Genomic DNA, 12,823 nt, shown 5'->3' on the forward strand with positions numbered 1-12,823 from the left:
TCAGATCAGACCCCCATTTCTCCTCAGATCAGACTTCAGATCATGACCCCAAGCTCCATCAGACCCCATTCCACTTCAGATCAGGACCCCAAGCTCCATCAGACCTCATATCAGACCCCCATTTCTCCTCATATCAGACCCCCATTCCTCCTCAGATCAGACCCCCAATCTGCTGTATACAGTCAGGACACATGCCGGGAGGTGTCTGGAAGAAGACCAAGGAGCCGGGTGACCACACTTGCTCGCCGTCTGCATACTGATGACCGCTTCCATAACGAAAGCGGTCTCGTCCCACTTTTGGTGGGGAAAAGTGCATCTTATGGAGTGAAAAATAGAGTAAACTATATAGCATATTTACACATGGGTTGCTCCCCAAGCCCAGTGAACACTGGCGCCACAACATTACCATTATGTCTAACTATACCGTAACAAATGTTTGGGCAGAGAAGGATTGGGAAGTTGGATTTCAACTTTCCCAGTTCTTCGTCGTCTTCTTCTTCTTCTTCCTTCTTTCTTCTTCCTTCTTTCTTCTTTCTCCCTCCTCCGTAAAAAGCGGACAGCCCCTTAAAGGCTGACAATACATATTAGACAGCTGTCGGCCACACACTCTTTTGGCCAACAGCCATTACTCCCGACACCTCTATAGGAAAGTTCATCAATAGTAAAAAGCGGACAAGCCCTTTAAGTGGATGGACCGCTATATCTTCCGCTCCCCCATACACATCGTCGGCTCAAAATGTGAATGGAAGAATGGAGAAAGCTGCTGCCAGAGTCCTTCGTCAGGTGGCTTGTCCCCCTGAGAACAGGCTTGTTGAAATCCAAAATGCCTTCTCTCCTTAAACATCTGCCCCCACACCCATTAGGTGGTCAGACGATATCAGCAGGTTCGACTGACTTACATCTAATGTGTATGGCGAGCTTTAGCTTTTAGTCCTGAGTGATAAGTAAATGTTTTTTCACGCTTTTACCAGTAATGAATGCGTTTTTTTTTTTTTTTTTTACGCTTTTATTATTTTTATCAGGTTATAAAATATACTCTGGACCCTGTGTGGAAGCCTTTTACTGTGCCCTTACAGTCTATGTGTAATGGAGACATCGAGAAGCCAATAAAGGTGAATTCTGCGTTGTGTGATTATTATTATTATGTTTAGTTGCATGATTATTTTGTATGTATTTTAACTGATAACGTTGTGTGGTGTCTTTTCCAGGTTATATGCTATGATTATGACAATGATGGAGGACATGACTTTATTGGGGAGTTTCAGACTAGCGCAATCAAGATGTGCGAGTCTCGAGAGGGAATTTCTGTGAGTATCCGCCAGTCTGGTGATTCATTGTGTAGCCACGACCTTTAAGTTTTTCAGTAGATAAACTTGCGGTACATACTGAAGCTGATGCAAAAATAAGTCCCAATTGAAGGAACAAATGAATGCAAGAACTAAAGAGTGCTTTGCCCTTGATCAGCCCTTTAAGACTCTCTTCCAGGATGCAAGCAGAGCAGTGTAAGCAAAAGTCTCGGCACTCAGGACACCCACTGATCAAAAGATTTCTGAAGTGACTGATACACTTTAAATACTAAAATTTACATTTCAATAAGCTCCCCCTAGTTGTGACTGAAGCCTATTTTGTTTCAAGCTCAAAGGGGTTATCTCATGACTAATGTAAAAGAAAAAAATGAAAATCAGACATCATATAGTACATGACAATCTCTTTCTAACAAAGCTAGAACCAGCCCTGTCCCTCACATGGGTCCAGAGATCTCCACATTCATTGCTCTGCTAGATTTATATCAAGCTGTAGCTCAGGGGAAGTGTCTTTTCTGCTGCAGCTCAGGGGGCGTGTCCATGCTCTCCCTATCACAGCTCAGGGGGCATGTCCATGCTCTTCCTATCACAGCTCAGGGGGCGTGTCCATGCTCTCCCTATCACAGCTCAGGAGGCGTGTCCATTTTGCTGCAGCTAAGGAGGCGTGTCCATGTTCTCCCTATCACAGCTCAGGAGGCAGTTAAAGGATGAATCTGAGCATGTGCGGCCATCTCAGTGATCTGGTCACAGAAATGGATACAGATACATTTTATTGAATAGCTCAGTGGCTAGACTAAATTTTTATCACTTGCAATTACAAAAGAATTCCGATCCAGGTGCTGGTTTGAAAACTGGAATATTTTTTGTGGGACAACCCCTATCCAGAGGGGCGTACTGCACCCTAAAGCCTAAACCAAACCATGTTATAATGTGATACAATAAAATAAAGTTTTTACTGAACTATGCCATTGTTATCAAAACTGCTCTAGTAATTAAAGGGGTTGTCCGAGTTCAGCGTTGAACCCGGACATACCCATATTTTCACCCAGGCAGCCCCACTAAGATGAGAATCATGAGCATTTCATGAATTGCGCAAAGGCATTTTCAGGAGATCCGGTGATGTACCGGGTTCTCCATAGGGCTGCCAGGCGGAGGCTTCCGCCCAGCAGTGAGCCCAGTGACGTCACCAGCACTGATGGGGGGGCTTTAGCGCTGCCCTAGCCTGTAAAATGCCTAGGGCAGCGCTAATGCCGGCCAATCAGAGCCTGTGACGTCTATGAACACACTGCTGGGCGGAAGACTATGCCTAGCAGTGTGTTATTGTAAATAAAAAAGCCCTTGCCTTGCGCGATCTAGCGCAGGGAAAAGAGAGCATCAGAGCATGAAATGCTCCGATGCTAACATCGGGGGGGGGGGGCTACCTGGGTGAAACTCTGGGTATCTCCAGGATCAGCTCTGAACCCGGACAACCCCTTTAAGTATGTTGTGCTGTTAGAACTTTTTTACTATAAATTTAACTTCACGCATTTCACACCCATCCTGGTCCTGACAGTGTGGGGCCCATACCTAGGCAGGGGAAAGGGAGACATTTGTGGAGTTTTGATTTTCAATAATGTTGCGATGATTTTGGCAGATATTTTATATCCTCTGCCAAAAAAGAGAAAAGAAATTCAGATTTTATAGTAATGAAAGTTCTTACAGTATAATTAGCTTCAATTCAACCATCTATTAGTGCTGGCAGGATTCCAAGTGCCCCCCTTCCCCCACCAAGATGCTAATTACTATGTAAATTAAATTAATTAATCATTTCACATTGCGAGCAGCGTCCTAAAGAGCACAGGAGAGGCTGCAGACTGCGGAGCGCAGCAGCATTCATGTCACAGGCAGTGGGCAAACCCCAGGCCAAAGTAAGGGTCAGAAATGATTGTCTGGCATCTGCAGGCAGCAGTCTGGAGAGGATTCAGTGACAACAGCAGAATACATAAAGCTATGAGTATCTGTAGTTGACAGCTAGTGCATTCATGAATGGCCTTTGCAATGGCCCGGGCTTGTTCTACCTCATATTTTAGTATCAATCCATTATCTTCCACCCACTTGCCTGCCCTGTTCCCTAGTTCCTTTTTATTTTTTTATTTTGCTCCCTTACATATCCCGGACATATTCCACTTTACAGACATTATCGTTACTCGCTGTCCCCAGAGGAGCTCACAATCTCTTTAAGATGATTTTATTGAAACAAGCCAATCAGTAGAAGTAGTAAAACCGCCCCTATCATGTGTTAAGCTGCCCGCTATCAGCCATGTCGGACAGTATTTTGCAGCTGTTCGATTTCCCCTGCAGGGCGCAGTTTTAAAAGTTGTCTGTTTTCTTAGGTGAGGCGTCACCACTAATTAAAAGATCATCCAAGAGTTTCCTGTGTAAAGTCATTTCTAATGCATGAATCATTATTTTTTTTTTCCCAGGTGGAATTCGACTGCATTAACCCAAAGAAACAAAAGAAGAAGAGAAGCTACAAAAACTCTGGAGTAATCATCATTAAATCTTGTAAAGTGAGGCACATCTCCTAAATATTAGCATGCTTAGTTTAAAGGGAATCTGTAGGCAGATTTGACCATGCTAAACTGCTGACAGCACTAGGTAGGGGCTGGGGAGATCAGCAGAGCTTTAATCATGAGTAGTAGTGTGAATATGAAGTTTTATTCTGCCAGATTCTGCTTTTAAGTGCCCAGGAGCAGCACTGAGCTGCTTCATCACCCCTTCTATCTGAGTGACAGCTGTAATGGTCTCCTGGTTGAAAGTTACATCTGTGAAGTAGCTCAAATGCCGAAATTCTGAGAGCACTTCATGTTGAAGCTCCACCTCCAGTGCACTTAAAGTAGTTTTTTTTTTTTTTTTTTTTTATACCAGTCAGTGGAACCTTTTAAAGAAATCCATACTCATCTGCTATCCACCTCTCCGTTCTGGCTCTGTTGATTCCAGCTTTCTTCACTATTCATGTGCACTACTGCAGCCAATGGCTGGCCTCAGTGGTGATGTGTCCCAAAGAACACATCACAGTCATGCGCGTGGCATTGGGGATATGTCTCCACCAAGGCCAGTCATTGGCTGCAGCTGTGCATGTGATCCATCCATGCAGAAGTTCACAAATGAGGACCAGAATTCCAGTGTAAAAAGCCCTGTAGAGCTGGAGCTGAGTGTTAGCAGGCGAGTAAGGATTTCTCCACAGGTACCGATGGCTGGGGGGAAATAAAAAAACAAACAAAATAATCCCGGTCAACCCCATTAAAGTGCCATATAGGTGGGGCTACACTGAAGCGCATCCACGAGGCACGACATTCTCCTAGAAGCAGTGATTTTAGAGAATACCTGCGTTATTATATATCTATATATCTTTGCACTGCGTCATGCCCCATGTGTATTCGTCCTGATTTGTGTCTTTCAGATTACAAGAGACTTTTCCTTCCTTGATTACATACTGGGAGGATGCCAGTTGATGTTTACAGTAAGTACCCATATGAGAACAAACTGTACTTGGTACACAGTATTTAGACAGGAAGAGAACTGGACATTACAGGACGGAAGCGTTCATACAAATGAGTGATCGAGTATTTACTGTAAACAGCTTACCCTCAAGTATTTCTAGACTGGCAAATCAGATTTATTAATATTGAATAAAATATGAGCTTGAATAAAAAATAAAAATAAAAAAAATGCCGACCTTTTGAAACGGGGAGAAAGAAGCTCTCAAACAGAGCGCTCTCTCTCTCTCCTCGCTGCTGAAGACCGGCTCAGTAGAAAGTCTATGGGTCTGTCTCCAGTCCATCTTCTGCAGCGAGGAGAGACCGCGCTCTGTGTAATTACTTCATTCTCCTCGTTCTTACGATCGGTGGGGGTCTTAGCACTCAGACCCCATCAATTAAAACCTAGCGTTTTGCTTTGCTAAAGTCCAGGTACACTTTAAGTAAAAAAAAGCACTCCAGCAAATTTTAGTTTTTACTTATGTAGTGCAGCATGGGCTATCATTAATGGGGTTGGCCCATCTCAGACATTGATAGCATATCGTTAGGATATGCTATCAGTGTTAAATAGGTGTGGGTCCCAGAACAGGGTTCCCCCTGAAGTGAAGGAAAGCACACCGTACATACACAGCGTGCTCTCCATTCACTTCCATGTTCAGAAAATAGACAAGTGAGCACGCTCTGCTATTTTCAGAAGTCCCATAGTGGTGAATGGACAGTGCACTGCACATGCGCAGCCACCTCTCCATTCACCGCTTTGGGACTGACGGAAATAGCCGAGGCAGCCTCTGGCTATTTTCAGAACTCCCATTGCGGTGAATAGAGGGTGGCCATGCTTGTGCAGTGTGCTTTTCTTCCCTTCGGTGAACCCCTTCTGGCGACAGGAGGTGGGACCCGCACCTTTCTGACATTTATGGCATATGCTAGCAGTGTTTGAGATGGAATACCCATGTACTATAGGGGAACTTGTGTATTCTTTGTGAATACCTATTTTAGTTGATGTGGGTTGTCCTTGATTCCTTCTTCCCCTCAGACATGGTTCTCCTAATGTCTCTGGATTTGCACAGACAGAGGTGGCAGTCTCACTATAACCCACATTGCAGGGTATTCTATGTGTCTTCAGATTGTAGACTAGAGGAAATGAAGCAGCACGTGATGGCAGGATCAGACTACACAGAGCTTGTTTGTAGTCTGTAGCCATGGAGACACCAATATATATGAATTATTAATCAAATCTATCTGCAATTTTTCCTAATTTCTTATATAATATAAAAAATACCACTATTAAAAGGCATTTTCTCCTGCCAGTTTAATTGTGCTGCGCTTGTACAGTTAGAGCTGTCAGCAGAATCCAGGCACAATTTACAGCAGTCTATATCCTCTGAAATGAGTTAGCTGAGAAGCTTTTGCTATGTTCTAATAACTGTAATATGTGCTGGCCCAATAGAGCAGTTATATAGGTATACGAAGGTTCTCACCTTGACGCATTGTGCAAAATGCAGGCACAACTCTGGGTATTGGACTATGCACACGTTCTGCAGTTTCTGTGAGCTGCATTCAAATATAGTCTTCTTCCTTCTGGAGGAGAGCTAACTTGCAATCCTTTTCTCAGGGCATAGACCAGTGGTGGCGAACCTATGGCACTGGTGCCAGAGGTGGCACTCAGAGCCCTCTCTGTGGGCACCCGCACTCGGGAAAAAGTCCTGCCATTCATCAGCAAAGGACGCACTATGAACAGCACAGGCAGCGCACTGAATGTAGGCAGGATATTATAGCTAAATGATAAACATGGAAGATATACTATATGTAAAGCTCCCTATCCCTACTCCAAATGGTACCCCCTGGCTAAACTAAGGAGTACATCAGCATAAGAAGTCTTCCGTGAGGACGGTTTGGCCCTGTATGTACAGTATCTGTAACACGACATCTACCATATCGCTAGTCTTGGAATAGTAGGGCAGACTTGATTAGGCCCTAGCTGTATTCAATGTCTACTTGATAGATTGGTCTGTATTTATATTATGGTGCACTTGAACCTGCCCTTTAGAGGGATTCTGTCCCCTTGTTTTAGCTTATAGAGATGCGGACATGCACGGCTAGATCGCCGCTAGCATGTCCGCAATATACCTGTCCCATAGGGCTTTGTCCTTTTATTGTGTTTAAAAAAATGATTTTATAGATATGTAAATGACCCTGGTAAGGAGCCCAAGGGGCTGTACGAGCCTTATTGGTGCCCAGCCACACCCCTGTGAAGGAGCCCAGCACCGCCTGCGTCCTCCGAATATTCTCCTTGCTCACAGTTAGATTACCGTAGTCTCGCGATGCGCGAGCTCGCGCATGCGCAGTGCCGGTTATAGTGTTCCTTCCCTGTGCTGGCATCGGCCTCAGAGAAGGAACTGCGCATGCGCGAGATTACGGCAATCTAACTGAAGAAAGGAGATTCGGAGGACGCAGGCGGTGCTGGGCTCCTTCACAGGGGGGCATGGCTGGGCACCAAGAAGGTTAGTACAGCCCCTTGGGCTCCTTACAAAGCTCATTTACATATCTATAAAATCATTTTTTTAAGCACAATAAAAGGACACAGCGATCTAGCCGTGCATGTCCGCAGCTCTATAGGGTAAAACGAGGTGACAGAATCCCTTTAACACTGGGATATTATGCGTTCTTTCCCCAGACCATTTGTAATGTCTCCCCTCCCTGCAAGTGATATGGGATCTCTCAGCAGAGTCACTTTATAACCACTAATGCAGTTCTCCTATAAATAGTGCACCATCTTCTTTAAATAGTAAAACGGTGATGACCATGGAAAGTATCATCAGAAATGGCCTATTGTTTAATCTATGTTAAACATTTTATACAGTGCATTCTGAAAGTCTTCAGAACCTTTCACTTTTTTCACATTTTGCTATGCTGCGGCCTTGTGCTAAAATAAAAACAAATCTAAGTTTTCCCCATCGTTCAGCCTCAATTACCCAATAATGAAAAAGTGAAAACAGAGTCTTACAATTTTTTTTTCAAATTTATTAAAAAGTAAAAACTAATATTTCACATGGCCTCCCATTTCTTTTGATCATCTTGATTGGGGTCACCTGTGGTAAATTCAGGTGATTGGACGTGATTAGGAAAGACACAGCCCTATCTATATAAGATATCACAGCTGACAAAGCATATCAGATTAAAACCAAGCCTTGAGGAGAAGAGAACTGCCTCTAGAGCTCACAGACAGGATTGTGTTAGAGGCACAGATCTGGAGAAGGGAACAAAAAAATTCTGCTGCACTGAAAGCTCCCAGGAGCACAGTGGCCTCCAAAATTCTTAAATGGAAGAAGTTTAGAATAAGTAATAGGGGAAGAAGGTAAGAGAGGTGACCAAGAACCCAATGGTGACTCTGGCTGAGCTCCAAGGAACCTTTATGTAGATGGGAGAAAAATCCAGAAGGTCAACCAGTACTGCAGCACTGCCAATATGGACTTTATGGCACAGTAGCCAGAAAGAAGCCTCTCCTCAGTAAAAGACAAATAAAAGCCCACTTAGAGTTTGCAAAAAAACCAAAGGACTCTCAGACTGTAAGAAACAAGATTTTCTGGTCTGATGAAACCAAGATTGAACTTTTTGGCCTTGATTCTAAGCATCGTGTCTGATGGAAACCAGGCACTGCTCCTCGCCTGCCGATACTATCACTACAGTGAAGCATGGTGGTGGCAGCATCGGGCTGTTGGGGTGTTTTCAGTGGCTGGAGGAGGGAAAGCCAAATGTAGCAAAGTGCAGAAATATTCTTAATGAAAACTTGATCTGGAGCTCAGACCGCTGAAGCTTCACCTTCCAACAAGACAACACAGGAGTGGCTTGGGGATAACTGTGAATATCCTTGAGGGGCCCAGCCAAAGCCCTGACTTGAACCCTATCTAACAACTCTGGAGAGATCTGAATATGTCTTCTGACTGTCCTCATCCAACATGATAAAGCTTGGGAGGATCTGCAGAGAAGTATGACAGAAAATCTCCAAATCCAGGTGTCCAAACCTGGTGGCTTCATACCCAAGAAGACTGGTCTGAAGACTTTCCGAAAACATTACATATTTTTAGCATTATAAATGTCACTAACTATATTTAAAAAAAATCCCCAAATATTGCAGTTTTCACACCGTCCAATAAATCTTAACAATCAACTTACAGTCTTCACTTTTGAGCTTGGACTGTACACTAGGGACATGGTCATTTCATTATGATCAGAAGGTAGGATAACAATGACGCCTAAGGCTACTTTCGCACTGGCGTTTTGGTTTTCGGTTTTTCCGATCCGTTCAGGGCTCTCACAAGCGGTCCAGAACGGATCAGTTTTGCCCTTAATACATTCTCAATAGAAAAGGATCCGCTCAGATTGCATCAGTTTGCCTCCGTTCCGTCTCCATTCCGCTTTGGTGTCCGTCTGACGAAACTGAGCCAAACGGATCCGTTCTGACACGCAATGTAAGTCAATGGGGACGGATCCGTTTTCTATGACACCATCTGGCACGATAGAAAACGGATCTGTCCTCTATTGGCTTTAAATGGTGTTCAAGACGGATCCGTCTTGGCTATGTTACAGATAATACCAACGGATCCGTTCTGAACGGATCCGTCTGTGCAGATCCATGACGGATCCGCACCAAACGTGAGTGTGAAAGTAGCCTAACATCTCTATTATAAAAATGATTGTACACATGGTGATGGCCACAGCTCATCGCCTCCCCCTCCCTGCATAGGAATCCCTACGTAAGTCACAGAGCATGCCCACAACACTCTCCTGCAGAAGTCAGTGAATCACTTTCTGTAAAGCAGATCACCCCAGGCAGGATCACTTCTTCCATAGAATATAAAGAAAACCAAAAAATGTAATCAGATGGCTAAAAACACATTAGAAAAAAAAATGAGTATATGAAGTACATCTCCTTCTACAGATGTCTGGTAGACATACGGTGTGTCTCTTTTTAGGGATCTTCTTGTCTCTTTTCTAGGGTAAAGTTCACTGCCGCCCATGTTCTCATTTCTCCTATTTCCCCAGGATAGTTATTTATCAGCCTGTCCTTTGGGTTAGAGCAGGCATCCTCAAACTGCGGCCCTCCAGCTGTTGCAAAACTACAACTCCCAGCATGCCCGAAAAGCCTACAGGTATCAGCCTACAGCAGGGCATTGTGGGAGTTGTAGTTTTACAGCAGCTGGAGGGCCGCAGTTTGAGGATGCCTGGGTTAGAATAATATAATAGTTTATCAAAGAAGAACATACCCATCCCCTAGGTAGCATTAGCTGGCGCACCATGCTAGTGGTCTTCAAGAGACCACTCGACCATCATTGACTGAAGCCTGCAGAAAATGGAAAGATACAGCATGTGCCGAAAAGTGCCCCATGTCCTGTTACTTATGAAAAGGATTTGCTTTTATCTTTAGGTTGGAATTGACTTTACAGCATCGAATGGAAATCCCAGAGAGGCCTCCTCTCTGCATTATATCAACCCTATGGGCACGAACGAATACCTTTCTGCATTATGGTCTGTCGGACAAATCATTCAGGATTATGATTCGTAAGTAATGATATCTACAGGAAATAGAGAGACCAAAAATGCTGTTTTCAGGGCTTCATTTATTGCTCAGAATTGGCTACTTGAGAAAGGGTGCTGTCCATACATTCAGGGGTTTTTTATGCAGTTTTTGAAGCCAAAATCAGGAGTGGATTGAAAGACTTAGAGACGGAAGATCTGCCCATAATGCTCTGTTTATGATCCACACCTGATTTTGGTTTTAAAAAACTGCATTGAAAAACCCAAATGTGTGTCTTGATTAGAAAAGTGCTATAAATATAATATTAAAAAAAAAACCATTTTATTAAGAAAAGAATGCGTTGAAACAATTCTACAGCATTCAGTGAATATGGCGATGATTATATATAATCTATGTTTATATATATTCTGACAGAACTCCGAGGAGAACCACCACCCCATAAAACATAACCTTTATTTTTTATTTAGTAAGATAACCCCCACAAAATATAATATTGGGCTACAGGGATAGGTCAGTCATGAAAGGGACTCTCGCCCTATACACTCTGTCCTGTGAAGCCCTACCTAAACACAGAATAGCCGCCCCGATAAGGGTGATCCCGTGTCAGGAACCTCTTAGATGGCACTGACCAGGATAAGAACCACCACCAAGACAACATCGGGTGTCAAAAAAAGTACAAAAGCACTAAAAAATAATATAATGCTCAGGTATGATAGTATAAATCACAGTATTGCAGGCATTTTGGCTACATCTGTATATGTTATAACACACAGTAAGCCAGCGAGATCCACAAGACGTTTATCTATGATATAGTAGCTACTAGAAGAACAGTACAAGATATATATATATAATAAAATAACATCCTCCAGTCTTCAGTGATACGCCTGTAAAATGATCACTGCTCCCACAATAAACACAATTTAACATCACCGTATGCTATATAACATTACAGGTACATCGTCATCTGAAATCTCTCCATAAGTACATGGGTTAATGTTTCTTGCTTTGCTCGGTACTTATCGATCTTTGTTACTTGACCGTCCCTCGCCGTCCATCATAGATTGGCTTGCGGTTCTGGATTAAGGGTCAGCTTACCATTAATAGGTAATATTTTGCTGACTGGCATTATTTGAGCATAAATTAGATCTTCCGTCATTCTGACATAGATATCTTCTACATTGTAGGTTTGGAGCTAGGTTATTGCAGATCTACAGGGTCTGGAAGCACCACGTGGCTGTAGATAGAGGGGATTCAGTTGTCTTCACCAGGCAGATTGCTTTTGGCCACATTTAGTTTATGCCTATATCTAATGTAAAAAACAGACAAACCAAAGCTTTTGTGGTCCAAGCAGCACATTCTGGACCAACAGTTGCCCATTGAAGTCTATGGAAGAATATTTGTGGGAAGGAACCTCCTATAGTAAATCAGAAACACAACCATATCATACAATGGGGGTCATTTATAAACAGTTTTACCTTTTTAAACTTCCCTGTGACCATATTTGCTGGCCTAGGCAAATGTCCTTATTTTACGCCAGGTAAAAGACTGAACAGTTGTGGAAAAACTGTGTCATCGCCTCGGACTGGTGTAGATTTTCCGGACTACCAAAGATGCGCCAAATTTTTAACGAGGTGCGAGCCCGTTATAAATTACTCACATCTTCTGGCAGCAATGTTTGAATAAAATGTAGAAAAAAGGCCGTCAAAAAATGATGGTCTTAATAAATGAGCCCCAATGGTGTGGAAAGTTGTGTTCTGCAATCAGATGATTGAAGCGATTGCAGCAGCAGCAAGACATGAGTGTGTTGATTCTGTGAGACTCGGTGACCTTTCAGCTTGCAGGATAATGTGAGGGCATGGCTGCAGGATAATGTGAGGGCATGGCTGCAGGATAATGTGAGGGCATGGCTGCAGGATAATGTGAGGGCATGGCTGCAGGATAATGTGAGGGCATGGCTGCAGGATAATGTGAGGGCATGGCTGCAGGATAATGTGAGGGCATGGCTGCAGGATAATGTGAGGGCATGGCTGCAGGATAATGTGAGGGCATGGCTGCAGGATAATGTGAGGGCATGGCTGCAGGATAATGTGAGGGCATGGCTGCAGGATAATGTGAGGGCATGGCTGCAGGATAATGTGAGGGCATGGCTGCAGGATAATGTGAGGGCATGGCTGCAGGATAATGCAGGTAGGAACAGAATGTATTCTGCCCATTCAGATGATGGGAGTGATTGGCAGCGGAAGTGTGCTGACACTGTGATTACGTTAGATAGGGCTGCATCTGACAAGGACAATGTCAGGATGGGAAGGATGAAGACGTCATAGATGGCCGGAAGGAGCAGGCAACCCTAGATATACAGTAATACAGGTGAAGGCAAAATGTCGGCGTCTTCACAAAAGCTAAAACTTTGTGTCTCCCACTTGTTGAAACTTTAGGTGATAATAGGATTGTCACTAATTGTCAGT

The 12,823-nt window shown here is 43.6% G+C and overlaps 1 protein-coding gene across 1 annotated transcript in view; it reads left to right on the forward strand.

Moving 5' to 3' along the window:
* CPNE2 (copine 2) overlaps positions 1-12,823 on the forward strand; it is a 98,093-nt gene that overhangs the window by 66,037 nt on the left and 19,233 nt on the right. The window contains exons 7-11 of the mRNA XM_040410674.1: positions 1,023-1,112; positions 1,209-1,307; positions 3,767-3,853; positions 4,747-4,806; positions 10,248-10,381. Coding sequence (XP_040266608.1) covers positions 1,023-1,112; positions 1,209-1,307; positions 3,767-3,853; positions 4,747-4,806; positions 10,248-10,381 — 470 coding nt within the window. The remainder of the gene's footprint in view (positions 1-1,022; positions 1,113-1,208; positions 1,308-3,766; positions 3,854-4,746; positions 4,807-10,247; positions 10,382-12,823) is intronic.

Source organism: Bufo bufo, chromosome 10, assembly GCF_905171765.1.
Source record: "Bufo bufo chromosome 10, aBufBuf1.1, whole genome shotgun sequence".
Taxonomy (NCBI): Eukaryota; Metazoa; Chordata; class Amphibia; order Anura; family Bufonidae; genus Bufo; species Bufo bufo.